The sequence below is a fragment of the Alligator sinensis genome, unplaced genomic scaffold (assembly GCF_000455745.1).
Source record: "Alligator sinensis unplaced genomic scaffold, ASM45574v1 scaffold442_1, whole genome shotgun sequence".
NCBI lineage: Eukaryota > Metazoa > Chordata > Crocodylia > Alligatoridae > Alligator > Alligator sinensis.
The window spans coordinates 4,100,820-4,120,108 of record NW_005841829.1 but is presented as its reverse complement, the minus strand read 5'-3'; the positions used below and the strand labels follow the sequence as shown (position 1 = coordinate 4,120,108).

General features: G+C 41.5%; 1 protein-coding gene across 8 annotated transcripts in view; it reads right to left on the bottom strand.

Moving 5' to 3' along the window:
* LOC102374600 (golgin subfamily B member 1-like) overlaps positions 1-19,289 on the bottom strand; it is a 59,420-nt gene that overhangs the window by 22,475 nt on the left and 17,656 nt on the right. Inside the window, exons 13-20 of one of the 8 annotated variants that reach the window (XM_025196510.1) lie at positions 18,119-18,210; positions 17,098-17,249; positions 11,493-11,646; positions 10,052-10,175; positions 7,585-7,715; positions 2,851-2,960; positions 1,346-1,514; positions 224-328 (exon numbers count right to left, since the gene is read on the bottom strand). In XM_025196510.1, coding sequence (XP_025052295.1) covers positions 224-328; positions 1,346-1,514; positions 2,851-2,960; positions 7,585-7,715; positions 10,052-10,175; positions 11,493-11,646; positions 17,098-17,249; positions 18,119-18,210 — 1,037 coding nt within the window. Of the gene's footprint in view, positions 1-223; positions 329-1,345; positions 1,515-2,850; positions 2,961-7,584; positions 7,719-8,667; positions 8,843-10,051; positions 10,176-11,492; positions 11,648-17,097; positions 17,250-18,118; positions 18,211-19,289 lie in introns of those variants that run through there. The other 7 variants (XM_025196556.1, XM_025196591.1, XM_025196447.1 and 4 more) reach the window with 7 other exon arrangements.

Sequence of the window (19,289 nt, the reverse complement as noted above, 5' to 3'; positions counted from 1 at the left end):
AAAGCTAAATAATCACTTCTCGTTTAAATTTGCAATCTATAAATTTACAATGTTGCAAAGTCATTAAGTAATTAAAGATTATTATATGATAGATTTGGCACATACAAAAAGTTTAAACAAACAGAAGTTTTTTAATATTATATATTCTGCTGAAGAAGCAATCATAATGGATCAAACCAAACTAAGTACATTTTTCCCATTTCGCATAACTTTAATGAGTTACCTTTTCTTTAAATGTAGCAACTTTTTCTGTTAGATCATTGATAGCGATCTTCTGTTCAGTACCTTCCACTTCATACGTACTGCATTTCTTTAAGGCTTCATCAAGCTTAAAAATGGAAAAAATATTACTGATGTATGAAGTTACACAAAAAAATATAATGCCAATATATTATTATATCACTGTAATTTATAAACTTAGATTGGCACTGAATCCATAGTACGTGTGGATTCACACTAACCACTGAAATCTAGGCATTACTGGTAAAACATAGTGACTATATAATAATTCCATGCAAAGGTTTGGCACAAGTAGTGAAGATTCATACATTCAATTGAAAGGTAAAATGCTTCAAAGAGAAAATAATATTATTAAAATATGACCAAAAAATTAAGGTTAATGCCCAAAAATCTTACACATCATGTAACAGATATAATTGCTAACAGCTGTTTAGTTTACATCTTCTCCAAGAGATGACAAAACAAAAATTATTCAAAAAGAATTTAAAATAAAATGTGATTAGGTGGCTCAGTGATGAGATAACAATGATTAATTAATAAGAAGCCTTTCCTCCTCTAGGGCCACAATTTTAATTTCACTGAGATTAACAGTGCTTCTAAACTATTATCATTCAATGGCTTGTGGATTAGTCAACAAGCCTCAATCCAGCACCTCTTGGATTGATGCCCAAATTACTATTGGCTCCCTTCCTTGGCAGTTTCAGCAGAGACACCAAAGACTGAAGAGGTATAGAGACCAAAGAACTCTTCTCTTTAACGTATCCTTCCGAAGAGTTGCGTACATTGAAATGAGGTCAGGGAAGCTTGCTGCACAGATTTTGGTGACACAGCAAATATGGGTAAAAAGACTTTATTTGCCAGTATTGTACTTTTAGTACCTTTTACAAGTACTAACATTTACTTAGAACTGTAAATCATTTAAAACAACCCTAAAACCAAAACACATATGCAATTAATGTTATCAATCAGCAAAAGGATTATAACTCCTTTCACTTATTATTCCTTATTCACTCTTTTCAAGAGTGCTGTAAAATATTAGAACATTAGATTGTGAAAGCATTTAAGTGACTACTCCCCAAAGATAATTTTGCTTGCTACCACTTACCTTCTGTTCAGTTTGCCCAAACTTCTCACTAAGTTCCTTATTAAGAAGATCTTTGTCTTGAAGTGACCTCTTCAAAGTTTCAATTTCTTCTACTTTTTCTTTTGTACTCAACAGCTTTTGCTCCTTCTCCACAAGTGAAGTTTCAAGGAAGTTGTTTTTATCACTTAGTCTAGCAAGAAAACACACATTTAGTAGCGGTGCACCAACAGAGATTTTTTGGGCTGATACCGAAGGCCGATTTTTATCGAGCCATATCAGTCTACACCAATCCAATTGCTGATATGCAACCGGGCAGCTTGAAGAGCAGTGTCTAGCTCTTAAGTCTGTTGTGGGGGAGGGGAAGCAGACCAAGGCCCTCACAGTGAGGGAGGGAGTAGGGCAGGGGCTGCACAGCTAGGGCAAGGTGTGGGACGGAGCTGCGAGTGGCTCGTCCAGGAGGGCCCAGCTCCCACCGCTGCACGTACTCCGGTAGGGCATGGGTGAGTGTGCCCCCAGATATGCATGCAGGGCAAGGGCAGGCTGCCACTGTGGGCTGGGGCTGGTGGTGACACTGAACTCTTCCCAGTGGCGGGCTGGGCCAGGGCTGTGCTCGGTGGCCAGCAGCAGTGCTGGGAGGGGTCTACAGCCACCCCATAATTCGTCGTAGCCCCCCTCTCCCAGCGGCACCTGCCAAGTGCAGCCCAGGCCCTACCTCCCCACACCGGGAAGAACCTGGCACCACCCTTGGTCCCAACAGCAGCCCACCCTCAGCCTGAATGCAGATCCAGGGGCACCCCCCACCCCAGCCCTCCTAAGGTGAGTGCACTGGCAGGAGCCACCACCCCTTCCTCTCACCCCCTGGATGAGCTGCTCACGGCTCTGTCTCACCCTCCCTCCCCCCTCCGGCTGTGCAGCGCATGCCCCAGTCTCACACCCTCTCTCACTGCAGGGGCCTTGATCTGCCCCCCCATGTCCCTTCCCTCACAAGAGATTTACTAGCTGGACCCAGATGCTCTCCATGCTGCTGGGCTGCGCTCCTTGCTACCTGCATGCTGTGGTACAGCTGCGCGCATGCATGGGGCATTTATTGACAACATTATCAGCCACATCAGCCAGAAAAAGCGGATTGCCAATGCTGTCAATTTTCCTTATATCGGTGCCAACCCAATAAGGAACTGGTGTATCAGTGCACCTCTAATGTTTAGATTTCTAATACTCATATTTAATTTGAAGGGAAGTACTTGGAAAACACAGTAATTTATTCCCCAGTATGTTTTTAAAGCCAATGTGCCTGTAATTTCTTGCCACATCCCTGTGAATTCACAGCCTCTACACTCCCCAAAAAAACTCCCTAATCCAAAAAATGATCTGACTGCACTACTGCAGTGAAGGTCAAAACTCTTGTTTCCCAGCTTTTTTAATAGATATGATTCTTTATGGCTAATTGCATGCATCAAATTTATACTTGCAAAGACAAATATGTAATTGCAGCTGGTCCTGCCTGACTTTAGTAAATTTAAATTTACCCTTTGAGCTGTTCATTCAAATTGGAAATGAGACCTTGGTGCTTTTCTGCATCTCGCATTTGCTGGCTGCGTAACTGAGTGAGCTGGGTCTGCAAACGTTCATTTTCATTCTGTAACAAAACCATGATGGACATGATTATAGCTCATAAACATACAGATCAGTGCTATCCTCCAGGTTTCTTCTTCAGGTTTCATATCCTATATGCTGTTCAACTATATTGTTCTAGCCCATTACTACTATAATATAAAATGTAAGTGTGAAATATTTGTTTCAGACAGCAGCAATAACCAAGCTTTGACAGTTTTTCCCTTAGCAAGTCCATTACTACAAGAAACTCAGAGATAATCCAAGGACTTTACAGACAGTGACAGCACCACACACACTTGGACTGTGTGAAAGCAGCTTACTTCTCGTCCAAGGGAAATACTGGAGGGCTCACACTTTAAAATGCTTTTCCCATACTGGCTTGGAAACATTAACCAATTCTAATAGGTTTATCTGCTTTTTTTTCCTTCTAGTCAAAGCCATCCAACAATATGCAGTGAAAAATATATGAAAAGAAATATAAAGCAAGCTCCATTGACACAGTGAGTTTCTTTCACAGCATAAACCTGTTACTCTAGCCAGCTTCACTGCAACAATTCACAAAAAGTGCAAAAAATCCAGCAGAAACCAAAAGCAGAACACACAGATCATCATCAATAGCAGGTAGGACAAACAACAATGGCAAATCTGTCACCTCTACAAAAAAAAATGCTAGCATTTTGGAGGAGTGAAAACACACCTGTACAGCCCTGAATGACTGCCCTTCTTCCTCTACATCAAATGTTACCTGTATTGAAAGGCTTTGTTACAAAATCCTCAAATACAAACACAAGGTTGTCTGTCCCTTCAAATAACAACTTTACTTAGTAAAGAACAGTACTTGTATACATTTTTTTATAAGTGTATACCTTTTAGTAGACTGAATACAGAGTCAGACTATAACTTTTAGTGGCCAGACAACAGCATGATTTTGCTAATATAGAACAAAAAAATTGTCAAGACAAGCATCTTATAGACCAGGCAACATTTTAAAACAGCTCTTTAAAACAACTCCAATGAGAATTTTTACATGTATTGTTCCAGTCAATGTTTTTCATTCATTTTGAGAGTTTTCTTGGTGCCATCATTATCAGGTAAAATATTTCTCTCTTTCACATCACAAAGAGTCAATATAACCACTGCTTACACCACTGACAGAACATTTACTGATATTAAAAAAAAATTGCTACAAAGTGGGTATGTCTACACGTGCAGGTTGATATGTATTAGCCTATTTTAATGCACATCAAAGCATCACAAAAAATCATGTGCTTTTGCTAATGTGCAAAATAGGCTAATGAGCTTTTTCCTGGTACCTCACAATGGAGGTACTAAATTTAATGCACATTAGCAAAAGTGCTTTAAGGAACATGTAGATGTGCCCACTTCGAGCATAAACATTTTATTTAAAAAAAGATATTTACAGGTGAAAACCTGTTTCACTCAAGCCAATGAGTTCTGTTTTTTAATTGAAATGAAGCTACAATTTCACTTTATGTTTCTAGCTTAACAGTAACATGTGAGTATGTATGTGCCTCTAAACCAGGGATGGGAAATTATTTGGGCCCATGGGCCACATAAGCAGTTTTGCTATGCTGTTGTGGGCTAAGTCAGCACTCCCCATCCCCGCAGTACAGCTGTTCACCAAAACTCCCTATGTGGGATTGAGCTACAGGCAGGCAAGGAGTGGTGTCAGGGCATGGGACGGGCGAGTGAGGCCAGGATCATGGGGCGGTAACAGTGCAGGGCCTGGGGCAGAGCCACAGTCCACTCCCCACACACCTCTGCAATGGGCACCCGTTCTGCAGGCAGGGGTGTGCAGGGAGCAGATCATGTCTCTGCCCCAGGCCTGGCCCGGCAGTCACGGCCCCAAGATCCCAGCCCCAGATGCATCCTGCCCGCCCACGGTCGCATCCCGTGCGTGGCTCCTGGCCAGTCTCCATGGAGACCCCAGGTTCACTGGCCAGTGACAGTGCAGAGCCAGGATCTACCCCCCCACATGTCCTTGCCCACAGAACCAGGGGCTCTGGCCTGGCCCTACTCTGTCAACTCCCTGGGATCCCAGGGTCTCCATGGAGACCAGCTGAGAGCCGCATAGGTAGGGTACACAGCTGGGCAGACAAGATGGGGCCAGAGGCAGGCAGGAACCTGCATCTGGAGCTGGGGGCGGGATCTTGGGGTGGTGACAGCACGGAGTTGAGGCCACAGTAAAGACATGATCTGCTCCCTGCACATCCCTGTCTGCAGAATCTGCACCCATCACAGGGGTGTGCAGGCAGTGGATCATGGCTTTGCCCCAGCCCTGGCTCCGGCACTGCACTATCAGCACCCCAAGATCCTGGCATCTCCTCAGCCCTGCCCTCCCATCCCTCTCCCAGATGTCACTCCCTGCCTGCCCATGACCCCATCCCAGCCACCTGGCTGACTGCCCTGCCCACAGAGGTCCCATCCCTGGCAGCGAGTGTTGGGAAGACAGGACAGGGTGCCCAGGCAGCAGGGTTGTGTCAGGCAGCTGTGGCAGCCAGAAGGAGCTGCCGCCACCAGAGTTGCTGGGAAATGAAATCCGGCCGCCACACCACCCCAGCCCAGCTGCACACCTGGGGGTGGCAGGACCGGCCGTACATGCTACAGCTCAGGCTGCCCCGCGTGCCTGGGCCAGGCAGGACGAAGGGACCCGCCACAGGCCAGACAAAATCCCTCAGCAATGTGAATCCAGCCCACAGGCCATATTTTGCCCACCCCTGCTCTAAACTATATAAAAGGATCATCATATCCTTTAGCTAACCACATTCATTTTCTGTATAAGGATTGACATCTTCAGTAACATTAATTTCTTTAGATATTATCAAGGATACTAGTAGGGAGTAAAACAATGTATACACATACAGTATATTACATACAGTATTACATATTTTTACTTTATTATTTACTTTCTTATGACAAGTTTTACTTTATTACATAAAGTAAAAAAGTGTATGTAGAGTCCCGATTGCCTTTTCCTCTAGACCAATATGGCTACAACCTGGATACCTGCCACATGGAAGACATCGAATTTTAGCCTATTCTTTTTTAACAACATTTTCATATTTTCCCAAGCAGGAAGAAACTGTGACCACCTGAAACCTGAGATCCTGCTCCTGCCTTTGTTTCAAGATAATCTGCATCATCATCACAGATCCTCACAGGAGGTGAGAGGATTCATACCAGCTATGAACTGACTGCCCAGAGGAGTTTTCTATCAATTGACTCCTCTGTGAAATCCTATGAAATACGAACTTTCATTTCTACCCAGGAGAACTTTTACAGTCTTTTCTCCAATGCCTGAAGAAGGGTGTGTGTGTCCAAAAGCTTGCAATTAAAGAGACTTTTTTTCAAAAATCTTGTTGGTCTAATAAAAGATATCATCTCTATTACAAGTCCTGATTGCCATATACATATAAAGTAACTAAATGCACAGATACAGGAAAAAATAGCTACTGAAAAATGTGCGAGAGAATTACTATCCACGCACATCACATCCTATCTAATTAACATATTGTCTGTTACTGAAATCTTTATCTAGGTGTAACCCCTGTTTGCAAACTCCCATAAGTGTGTGAGGAATTGCTCTATTATTTTTGTAAGTCCTGTCTGAAAAATCTCTTCTCCATTTACATAAATGTCCCTTCCCCTCATTAAATCTTATTTTAATAACTTCATTTTTATTGCCTTTTTACATCTCTTACCACAAAACATTATGCAACCTCCTTGACCGGTGTATATTAAAAGTGGTATTAATGCTAACTGCCTGATTTCTCATTCACAGTGTAAAGCAGAAATAATTCTACTCAACTAAATAAAGATATACTTGTTCAGTGACAACAAAAATGAAGCTCTTGATGTCTAACATAGGCACCACAGTTGGTGACACAAGTGATGTCATCTTTCAGCACGTTGCTGCCATGCAAGTTTCAAAGAAAAGTTCTGATAAGGAGCCTCTTTCCAAAACTATTTCACAGATTTTGCATAAAAGTGTTTTTTACTGGTTATCAAACTGGGTGCTGTCTTGCACTGTACAGTGTAACAAAATATAATAGAGGTACAGTCAAAGCTGTGTTATCCAGCACTTCATTAACTGGCATGCTCTATTTTACCGGCATGCTGGTCAACATGGCAAAAGCGAAACCGGAAGTCCCATTTCCGGTTTTGCAGAGTCCCACTTTGGGCCACGGCAAATTTATTGTTATATTAATAAAGTTTAATATATTAAACCCAATCGTAAATCCAATACGACTGGAAAGGATTGTTCTCTCTAGGATGGACAGGGGAGGGGCGGCGCTGTGCTTGTCCCCTGGCGCACTGACGCGGCAAGAGGCAGGCAAAGACGCCTCTCAGGTAACCGGCATATTTGGTTATCTGGCACCCCCCATTCCTCATGGGTGCCGGATAACAGAGCTTTCTCTGTATATAAAAAAAGCGTGAACGGACATATATTCTATTGTAACATTACTCTGTCAAATTTTTAACACACAGAAAGACTGTAGGTTCTTTTATTTGTATATTTGCTTTACAAGAGAACAGATCAGGAATGGAAAGCTCACTTACTCTTCCCACATCATCTTCTTACTCTTCCCACATCATCATAGTTCTGACACAATATAAAAACTCACCTGAAGAGCCTCCATTCTTTCTTGCAGCTGCAATCTGTCTTCCAAGTCCTGACAACGTTCCTCTAGGAACAGTATTTGTTCCTGCAGTTGATTTCGTTCCAATTCCAACTCTTCAACTACTGTCCGTAAACCTACTTATTCAAAGGGAAAATTTCTGTTTTCAAGAACAGTCTGTAAAATGTCCTTCAAATGAAGATATCTATTAAAATGTACAAATTGCCTACAATTCTGTTGATCTGATCTTCAGAGGTGTTAAGCACCTCAGTGCCCAGTGAAATTATTTGGAAATTGTTTCTCTGCACTTCTGAATATCTGGATAAAACTGTTACAGCTGCATGTACCTATATAGCAAATATGCCTATTTTTTGCTACACAAATGGCATGGACAGTCTGTGCGTGTGGAAAGCGGCAGATCAGGGTGGGGACAGACAGCACACTAGCAGATAGGGAGCGCATGGCATGGAACAGAAACAGAGCAGCAGAGTAGGGGAACAGGATCAGATTAACGCTCAGGAAGGGTGTGGGGCATAACCACCATAAAGGTTGGCCCCTATTAACAGCAGCGCTCAACCTTTTTGACCGGTGGAACTGATGGGCAGTCCACCAGCCAGTGGGCCTGATCTGTCACTTGAGGCAGGTACAGCTGCATGGAAGGGGAAGGGGCAACTCGGCCCCATGGGTAGGAAAGAGGGCTCGACCCAGGTCCTATCTGGGCCCAGCCCTGATCTATCTGCAGGGGGAGGAAGCATGGCCTGGCCCCAATCTAGCAGGAAGAGGAAGAAGAGGAGGAAGGGAGCATAGCCTGGCCCCAAAGGGGAAAGAGAGGCAGACCAGCTCCAACCCACCATGCAGGGCTTGGGGTTTGGGAATTTGGCAGGGGGGGGTAGCCTTATTGATTGCCACTGCTCCCTTACTACCAAATATCCTGACCCATGGGGAGCCCCACAGGCTAGATGCAATGGCTCTGCAGCCCAGATTTGGCTTGCAGGGTGGAGGTTGAGCACCCCTATCCTATAGTGTAAGCATAGCAAGACCTCTGCATCATTAACCAGTTTTATTCAAGGTTAAAAGCAGGTGACACACCTTTAGGAGTGTCCAGACATAACAGTAACATACTTAAGAGCTAACACACGCTCTCCAAGAGCAATCCTCCTTCCCCTTGAACGATGAAAGTTTGGTCTGTCCACAACCTCAGAGTTCCATGTGAAAATTCAGAAGCTTTCTTAAAGATATCATCTGGCCAAAAGGACAAAACTCTGAACTGATGATTATACTACAGTTGGTTCAGATAATAACTGTAATTTGGAGGAACAAGTTAAAATAAAGGTTCTTTCTCTTCCACTTTTAACACAATATACCTATGGAATATTTTGAGATAGAGAGAGCAGCTACAAACTGGGTTTATTACAGAGAACATTTCACAGCCCAACCAAATTATCTGTTCAACATTTGTATGTGGCAAGAATTACTATGCACAATTGTACTTACATGATGCCAGCTTAAACCAGTATCTAGTATTAAAGCAGTAACGCCCAGTATTTTTAGAACTGTGAACATCTATTCGAAATCCTAGTCCCCATCCCAAAGCCTTGCAAGCTTCTAACCCAAGCTTGGATTTTCATTTAAAGCTAACCCAAACTTGAATTTTCATTTAAAGCTTAATCAGGAAAATAAAAACACAATACCTCTATTTAAAAACATCTTAGAAAACAAATGCCTTGTGTTATGTAAATATTGGAAAGCTATTGCTTTGGGGGTTGAATATAAATGTACATATAGTAGCTGTAAATTCACTTCGGTTAATCAATATTAACCCAGTCTAAATTACTGTTTGGAGGTAGATACGGAATAAAAAAGGTGAATTTAATGTTTATACCCAACAAGACCTAGTCATATATTTACTTCACAGCAGACCCCTGGAATCAGCACTAAGAAACCCCAGGAAAAGTAGGGTTTTTTTTTTATCTACAGGGACACTTAGAATGTATGTATTTTACTAATAAGAGGCAATAAGATATAATTATATCCATCACAGACATAAAATATCTTATCCAGGGAGAGACATAATATACATGAACAATAATCTTATAACTAAATGAAACACAGATGGAATATAATGGTTTGGTTGGAAAACAACATTATAGAGAGTGGAGCCACATTCACAAGAACAGTCTATCAACTGAAAAAAGTATATAACCTTAGAACAGTAAGTTTTCATTCAGACAAGGAATGCGGGAATCCCAGATATTAAACCATGTTTGTGTTCTAGTTTTGAACCAAAACTAGGCAGTTCATTCAGCACGCACATACTCCAAAATGAAACAGAAAAAAAATGCAAGCCAAAAAAAATTCAACAGAGATTAGAATATACCACAAAATGGGATTGTTAGCTCAATTTGAGAATGAAAATAAACACAAAATACAGATGTTGTGCATGCTTTAATAAACTGTCTAGCGGTTATCACACCTGCATTAGGTGAAGTGTACTCTGGCCACCAACCTCCCATATTCTCTCCTTCAGCTGAATCAGTGCTATCCAAGGTGACATTCAGTTCTTGAAAGCATTGTTTCCCATCAAAACTGTATTCTTCCTAAGCAGAAGACATGAAAACAGTATTAATAAAAAGGGAGAAACTAACATAAAATACATACAGGTACTCCTCACTTAACGACCTACCTGTTTAACGACCGCGCGGACTTACGACCAGCTCTCCGTAGAGTCGTAGAGCTGGGCGGCAGTGTGGCGTCTCAGCAGCGCGGCGTCTCAGCAGCGCGGCAGCGCAGTGTCTCAGCGTCAAGCTGAGGGGGACGTGGAGCTGAGCCTGGCACCCTCCAGCGCGGCGTCTCAGCATCAAGCTGAGGGGGACGTGGAGCTGAGCCCGGCACCCTCCAGCGCGGCGTCTCAGCATCAAGCTGGGGGGGACGTGGAGCTGAGCCCGGCACCCTCCAGCGCGGCGTCTCAGCATCAAGCTGAGGGGGACGTGGAGCTGAGCCCGGCACCCTCCAGAACCACCGAGGGGGGAGAACCACCCCCCCGGAGGGCAGCGGCCAGGACTCACCGCCATGGCCAGCGCCTTCTCGTCCCCGGCTATTTCCCTGGGGGCCGACTGTGGTCGGTAAGGGGCGGCTCCTCGCTTATCGACCAATTCGCTTAACGACCGAGTCGTAGGAACGGAACTCGGTCGTTAAGTGAGGAGTGCCTGTATTCAATTGCCAGAGCAGTTTCAATTAAACCTACATGATAAACATTGCTGTAAGGCAGATTCATTGAATTGAATCCTGAGATATCAGAGCTTATTAAAAAAAAAAAAAGAGAGATTCTTTCTGTAAAATACGAATGCAAGATTGATGCTGCTATTTCTTATAGATGTGCAGACTTTTTCTCCCTAATTATAGCTATAGGATTAGGGACATCAACTAGGTAAATGAATACATGAAAAATGAAGACGTGATGCTCCTCAGAGACTGTCCCATACCATCTCACCAACAAAAAAAGCCTATTAAGTAAAAGGTATGCCTAAGATGAAAATGGTCTCAATTCACTAAGCCCATGCATAACTTCAAGCTTGGAAGTTATCCCCACAGAGAAACTTCTTCAAATTAAAAAAAATACAATACATGTAAATGCCCTAACTAAAGAAGAGACATACTATATTATCATCTATTGTCACATCATAAGCTATACCCTGTAAAGCTATATGCATCATTGTCTTAATTACCTCTAAACTCTCATTTGTCTGCCTTATTGCTCAAACTTTCTCAGCTCCATCAGGTAGAGACCTAAACTTTCTATTCATGTGTAAGGCACCATACATGCACTTGACATCATATAAGTAATGGAAATTCTCATGTCTCTGATTATTAAAACAGAGTAAAAGTTAGTGGATTCCTTTGTTCAAACAACCCACCTGAAGTTTCCCGCTGGCTTGGTTGCTCTTTCTTCTTGATTGCTGTAGCGTGCCAATTCCTTGACCTGTGGTCAGTTCCTCCTCCAGCTCCTGCTGCCCTGAGACTATGGCTGGATCAGAGCAGCCAGGAAAGAACCAGTCATCCTCAATCAGTTTTGTGCCACAGGAAAGCAATCGCATTTATACATCAGACATATATGAGATACAAAGAGATCGGTGACAGACTGAAATCTCTATGAATGACTGACAGAAACAAGATTACAGGGGCAATCCATAGCATTCATGTTGTGATTTCCCCCCAGTGATGCTATGAAGAATGCAAGAATAATGTTATATTATTCTTCAAGTAGAAGCAAAGTGTGATTTTACTTCTTCAGCAGAATTATAGAAAGATTGAATATAAAAGGGGTTGGAGGGATAAGGTTGCATTTTGACACCGAAACAAAAAGCCAGCCAATTAAATTGCCAAATTACACCCCAGTTCAATTTACTAGGTTAAAACACAGCTAGTTGGTATGATAAAGACATCAGCTGAGATTGCTGTATTTTGTACAGCTGAACAATCACATGCATTTTTATGGAAATGATGAGTCCCACTTGAATCTTTAATTTTAGCATGAGCTACAATGCCGGATAATTTGAGCAAGTCACAAGCATGTATTACACTGCAAGCTCGCATCAAACCATCTTATCAGATGTTAATTATATGATTCTTAGCGAGACAAATATAGAACCACTTGTAAATAAAACACAATGAATAAATTCAGAATATGAAAGCTTAAATAAGCATCCTGCCCTTTGTTAGAAATGATCTTCCATTTTAAGTACATTCCCATCTGTTTTTTGATATGACAAAACACATTTGTGGGATAGGCTAGGGAATATATGTTTCATGCAAAGCATACAAAATAGAAAAGCCAGCATGAAGAAATGAATATAAAGGTGGCTCCATATTTTAACCATTGAGGCCATAAGCTCTTCTCAGACCGAATCCTCACTTCAGTAAATTAATCCAATTCAGGGTTTTTACTCTTCATGATGCATGTGTTCCAAAGAAGGACTTATATTCACACATTAGTGAGGCAAGAAATAGATCAAATTCTTCCCTGCTGTAACACTGGGCAAGATTTATTCATGCAAGGATTCCACTAACTTAACCCAAATTGCAGAGGAATGATTTTGGCTCGATACCCCATACTGTCACGTTTAAGATGGAAACAGGAATTATTTTTGTTAACATTAAGAACTAGTTGCAAACAACATCATAAAAAGAGATTCCAATCACTGTGTTTTTTTTCACTAAGTACATTTAAATTACTTTTAATGGCATTTTAAACAGGACACTACTAAAGTAAAATTAATGTTTTTTTAAAGATTTTTTCCCAATGTTACTTCTACAACATTAAGCTGATTAAAATATTTTCAAACGTTAATTCTTTTAGCACCAATCTTGCTTTTTTGTTTCCTGCATTTCTCTTGACTTTAGTTTAAAAAGCAGCTACATTTCACTTTTAATTTTTATTACATTCTTATCATACACTCCCACAATTTAGTATTTGCTCTGACTAAACGAACAGAAAATCCTCATTTGTTTTTACTTATAAATATGGTTTCTATGAGAGCTTTATTAAAAAAATATAATGCGAACATTTCTGTAAAAATAATGGTAAATTCGGGTTGCCACCTATCAGTAAGAAATCAGCCTAAAAATGGCTTAGTAAAATCCATTAAAAAAAACCAAAAACTAGCCATCAGTAAAAACACTTAAGCAGCTGCAGCTTAATGAAGGTCTGACAGACAGAGCACAGCAGAGCCACCCGGTGTCCCACCAAGAGTCTTGCACCCTGCAGAAAGCACTCTCTCAGCCATGTGCTACTGCTGCATCCCAGGTTGCCTGTAATACTGCTGGGTCAAAGATGTGTTTCTTTGAGCGTCTGGGGTGGGAGGGAGAGAGTAGTGTTGGAAAAGATAAAGCTGGGGGTGGGCTGAAAGGGCTAGAATGGCAGCACGGTATGGGGTGCAGTTAGGGACAGAGTGTGGGAATGAGTAGGGGGCCACACAGCCTAAAGCCACTGCTGCAGTCAAGCAGGGTTAGCAACCCAAGAAATTTTTTACCTAGCAACTATTTATTGACCTCCAAGCTTTTTTTGTTTTGTTTTTTCACTTTTTTCCTATGGTTAATGTTAAACCTATAAATTTAATCCCAGCCCTTCTAACTGGCAGTAGGGCAGGATGTGGCAGAAGAGATGCATTTATATTTTGTATAACACATCTGTAAAATCATGCATCAATAAAAAATATCAACTGTCAGTAAAAAGCTTGCAGACTGTCACTAAACAAATTCTTACGTTGACAGCCCTATTCCTGACACTGAGATATGTCACAACCCAAAGTTGTGAGTTTTGTTTTGTGTGTGCTTCGGCACTGCTAAATTATGTTCCCGCTAAATTGCAGCTTCTTTGCACGGTGGAGTTCTCTGCTGCAGAGGAGAACTCCGGTGCAACGGAGAATTTTCCCGCCAATTTGTAGCCTTCTTTGCATGGTGCATTTCTTTTGCATCTCAGAGATGCACGGTGCAAAGGACTTCCCGCCATTTGTATTTTAATTCGAGCCCCATTATTGGCTTGTGTTAAATTATGCACGTGGCGGCTAGCAATTGGCTTGCTAGCCATATAAAGAGCTTGGGTGGCTTCCGCCCAAGTTGGAGAGAAAGCAATTGGAGTCCGAGGTGGAGAGCGTGAAGATCTCTAAGCGCTGTGGATCCTTACGAACCCAACGCATTTCTTAAGAAGGCAACAGAGGTCTAAACAGCCTCTGGCCTCTCCCCGTTGCCGAGCGCAATCCTAGACGTATCCCTATCCTATATACTCAAGATCCGAACCCACGGAGCTTTAACAACTCCGGGGCTAGAGAGCCGAACCAAACCCATGGAGCTTCGACAACTCCGTGGGAAAGAAATTGCCGAACCCGCGGAGCCTTAACAACTCCGGGGCCCAAGAACCGAGTTTGTCGTAGTCCTCCAACGAGGATTTAAGCGAAGCTGAACCTGGAAACTGTCCAGCCTACACCGCGACCATCTTGGGTGTAAGTAAATAATCTTTGAATCAACCACTACGCCTCTGTGACTAATTCTAGCCCGTACGTGCCTTGCCGCCGCACGGTCTCTTCTGACCCCGCGTGCCCGGGCTGCTGGCCACAGCCCACGTGCGCAAAGGCGGGTCCGCATATCGCTCCCGGCTCGCACATGGCAACATGATACAAGATACACAAGATACACTTTCCTCCAGAAGTTTTCAAATGGGAGAGGCTATTCAGGATAGATGAGAATATGGTCTTGATTTTTTTACTTTAAGAAGTCTACATTTTTTAATGTACACAAGTGTATTCAGTAGTGTGGCTATGCTCATGCAGTCCTGCAATCCATTTAGGGACACGGATGCATGCTAATGCATCTAACTGCAGGACTACTGTATAAAATGGCAACCGTCAGTGAAAACCTTCATTTTCACCAGTTTATGAATGTTGTTACTAATGCAGTGATATATTTAAAGACAGCTACTACTTAAATACAGCAGATAAATCCAGATATCAAAAATCCAGAATTATTGAAAATCCGGCACTTTTTAAAACTATACTCCACTGGGGAGTAGCGGAGGCCAGTTCCAGAGCAACGGAGGGAGAAGCTTGCATGCGGTGAATGCCACCACCATCCACCACCCCGTGCTGCTGCTCTGCATGTGGCCACTGCTCCAGGACTAGTCGCTGCTCCCCTCTTCCCCCTGGACCAGCTGCTGCTCCAGTTTCAAAAATCCAGAATGTTCACATTTCTGGCAGGTACTTGATCCTAAGCATGCCGGATTCATGAGGCTATACTATATACACCCTTATTCAGTAAAAGTTTATTCCAAGTTCTGTCTTTTGGTGATGAGAATGTTTATTTTTTCCACTGAAACCAACCTAGTCCCTTTAGAATTTTTTTTTTTAAGTATTCTAAAAAAAAAATTTGAAGGGCAGAATTTGGTTTTTAGCTTTGCACATTAGAACTAACTGCAAGTTGTACAGCCTCAAAATAAGTTTACAAAACAAATATGGAGTCATCTGGAAATACAAAGAATGAAGAAAGATGATTCTGTTAATATAAATGAAGAAACAGGCATTGCGAAGGGGAAAAAAATCAAGTTAAAAATCAGCATTTGTTACATGTATTACAAAAAAAACCACATATTGCCAAGAGCAGCTCTGATAATGTACTGCTGGTGATTTCCTCCCAAGAAAACAGCATGGAGGAAAACAGTAACAGTACATTACAAGCCAATATGGCTGCAGCAACCTGCATGCACAAAACTGATGGGAAACTAAGTTCTCAGTGGCTGACCAAATCACAGTGTAGGCCAGGAGTGGAGGGGGAAGGGACGCTGAATGCTCATCAGGTGTAACGGCAGGGGGAAAAAAAGCAACAGAAAAGGTCATGCTTATCCCAAGGGAAAAAATGCAAAATTAAAAACTGGCTGGACACCAAAGAAGTTTTACAATTGTTAGTATTACTGCATATGGATCTATAGATAACACAGGTGAAATAAAAAATACTTGAAATTAAGGGGGTTATTCTTTTTTCAAGGCCCAGAGAGTTACATGTATCAATCCTTCACAAGGAAAAGAAGGGCTCTTCAAGCATCTAGGTACTTATAGAATGAACTTTAAACAATCAACTGAGTCCCCCAAAAAATTAAAATCTCCAGAAGAACAAAAGGCTATGAAAATTAATTGCCTGAGCTAATTTTATCTGTACAGGGTATACATTCGTCTTTGTGCCTATAAGCCACACGCAGGTTCTAAGGGGAAAGTAGTTAAAATAAGATAATATACAGCAGAGAACTGAGGCTCAACTGGAAAATTAATTTTAACAATTGAGACTCATTTTTTTTTAAATAGTACCAATTGGAAATGACTGAACTACAAATTTAGGAATCTGCATAAAATCTTAGGTTACCTGAGATTCTACTATATTATCTGAAGTTCTAATCTAAATTTCAAATCACTGCCAGTTCTCCTAGTTCACCTACTCTGTACCAGTGGCACATTTATCTGCTTATTTCAAAAGTCTTTAAATGGCTTTCTGGTTAATAGCATTTAAATCTCAGGTTTGTTTTTCTCAAAGCACCACTTTCTATCTCATCACCAAAACCAATCCCACAGCTCCTCACACCTTCTCTGGCTCAAGGCAAGCAGCCAACATGCTGAATAATTATTTTTATCATTGATCATTCAACTTCAGATGGTACGCTTTTGAAACGGATCTAATTAAAGATCTTGAAGATAAGCAGCTCAAATGGCAAAAAACGAACAGAACAGAACATCTACCAATAAAAAGGATGAAGGGTGAATGTATGAAACAGATTGATTCAAAGAAAGAAACCAAAATACAAATTGCGAATTAACAATTGGACTCTGCTAACTTGTCTACTTCTATAAATCTTACATGACTACAGAAGAAAGAGACATGACAGAAAGACATCAATTTTGTTTGAACTGCAGCAGACAGAGCAAATTGGCCATACTTCCTAGGTTGACATAATTGACCTAGATTCTTAAATGTATTAATTCACCTTCTCTCTCCTCTTCAATCTGTGCCATTCTGAGAGCTATGGCAGATTTCTCTTCTCTGACTTGGTCATGTGCTTCCTCTGATTCTGGTACAATCTCCTGCCATTCCAAAAGCTGACTCTGTAACTCATCCACGCTGCCCGATTCACTGGCCTACAAGAGAAGTTGAAATGACAACAATTTTAATTTAGCAAAATATGTAAACTTGTTTGTCATCCATTCAAAAAGAAAACTTCCACAGTTGTGCTCACTTACAGCTTTGTGAAAGAAAAATAAATCCACTGAAGATACACAAAGACTATTATAGGAGATAACTTAAATGGTTTGCCTAAAAACAAATTTTAAACGGCTAGTTTTGGCTGAAATAATTTTACCTGAAGAGATTTTTCATACAAAAATGCCTTCTTGGCCAAATATTCACGCTTTCCCCCCCACGCCCCTTTTACTCCCAAATGAAAAAAAGTAAAAACATTTTTTTCCTGCCATCAAAATGAAATTTAATGGGGGGGGGGGGAGAACCTGTTACAAAAATATATGGAACAAAAAATTGAGTTCTTTTTAATATTTCTTGTAAAATATCTTTTTTTTTCCCTTCAACTGGCTCTGCTGCTAGTATCAAACAGGTATCAGCATGTATGCAGAGAATCCATGTATTTCAAGGTCTATTAGCAGACATTTCTAAAATGCCTCACATAATAACTGAATTTGTGATAGAACTCAATGTTCCTAGTGGATATCTGCATGCAAAACAACAGCACCATTCTGTTTCATCTTGAGTCATTTGAAACAAAATGGACATTACATTATTCAGAATAAAATGCATTTGGTGCATACCTAAGAACTCAGCAAATAGCACAAAATCATTTCAAAACTTAACTTGTTAGCATAATGAACTGCTACTGCCTCCCCAGTTCTGTATATTAGTAAATTAACCTTTGGTTAAATTCAAGATTCAGGTAATATTATCTCAAAGGTCATTAGCACTGTCAAAAATTAATACAAATCAACTTTAAACAGTAAACCTGTGAGGCTGCCCTCTTTGTGACTTGTTCAAGATCAGCCTGCAATTTTCGCTGCTGTTCTTCATAGAGTTCCAACTTAGCCTGTAGTTCTTCTGCAAAAACATAATGAATTGTCTCTATTACCTGATAGCATGTTAAACCAGGAGGAAGAATCTAACTCGAAACTGAGATCATTGAATCATTTTAGTTGAAAGGGATGCATGGCTTATACAGTGCAGCTCCTTCCAAAATTAACTCATCTTAGGAGTATTAAGCAGCAGTCAGTCAATGTTTGAAATGCTGACACAAATCATTGGGTATGGAATGGAATGGGGTAACATGCATGGTATCAACAGAAATTCACTTCTAGGAGGACTTAAAGCATTTCCTGTCTAATGCAATACTTTCTAAAGGAACATAGTTAAATTGGAAGGGACATGTGTTAGGTTGCTGACTGGTTGCATAACCCATAGACTGTGGGCCAGATCCAACCCACCAAGCTATTTTATCTGGCCCACAATGTGTAGATATTGGCAGATATCGGAGGATTGTCTCACACAGCACAGAGAAGCAAGAGCCGGTCAGAAGCACTGGCCCACCCCACACTGAGCCAAGTTATTCTGACCCGCCATGCCTAAAGCATTGCCAACCCCTGTTACACAGCTCATCTCCTTACAAACCTAAAGGTCTTGTTACAACTTGCACTGAGCTGCTCCAATGCTGATCAGTGTTAGTGCTAGCTCGAGTTTGGAGCAGTTGCACCTTAAGTTTAAAAACCTTCTCTGACTGTCCCGCACTTGCACAGCTGTGACTTGCCACCAGAGAGCTGGCAAGCAGGGGCTGGATTAGAAGCTATAGCTGTGAGTTGCCCCTAGAGAGCAGGCGAATCAGGACAGGCTTCTATCCCTGCTCTAGGTAGAGTGTATGAGAGATGTGTTGAAGGGGTTGGAACATGAAGGTGGGAAGCAGAGTCAATGGGATGGGGGTGGGTAATGAAATGGAGGTGGAAAGGAAATGGAGGTGAGGGAAGGGTGGTGAAATGAAAGAAGTCAGCCACGAAAGGAAAAAATAAAAAGTTAAAAAAAAAGGAATTTAAAAAGAAATGAAGGGGAAGTAAATTAAAGGTCTCTTTTTAATAAATTAGGAGGGGGACCGGTACATGGAGATGCTGGTCAAGCTTCCTGGGATGGCT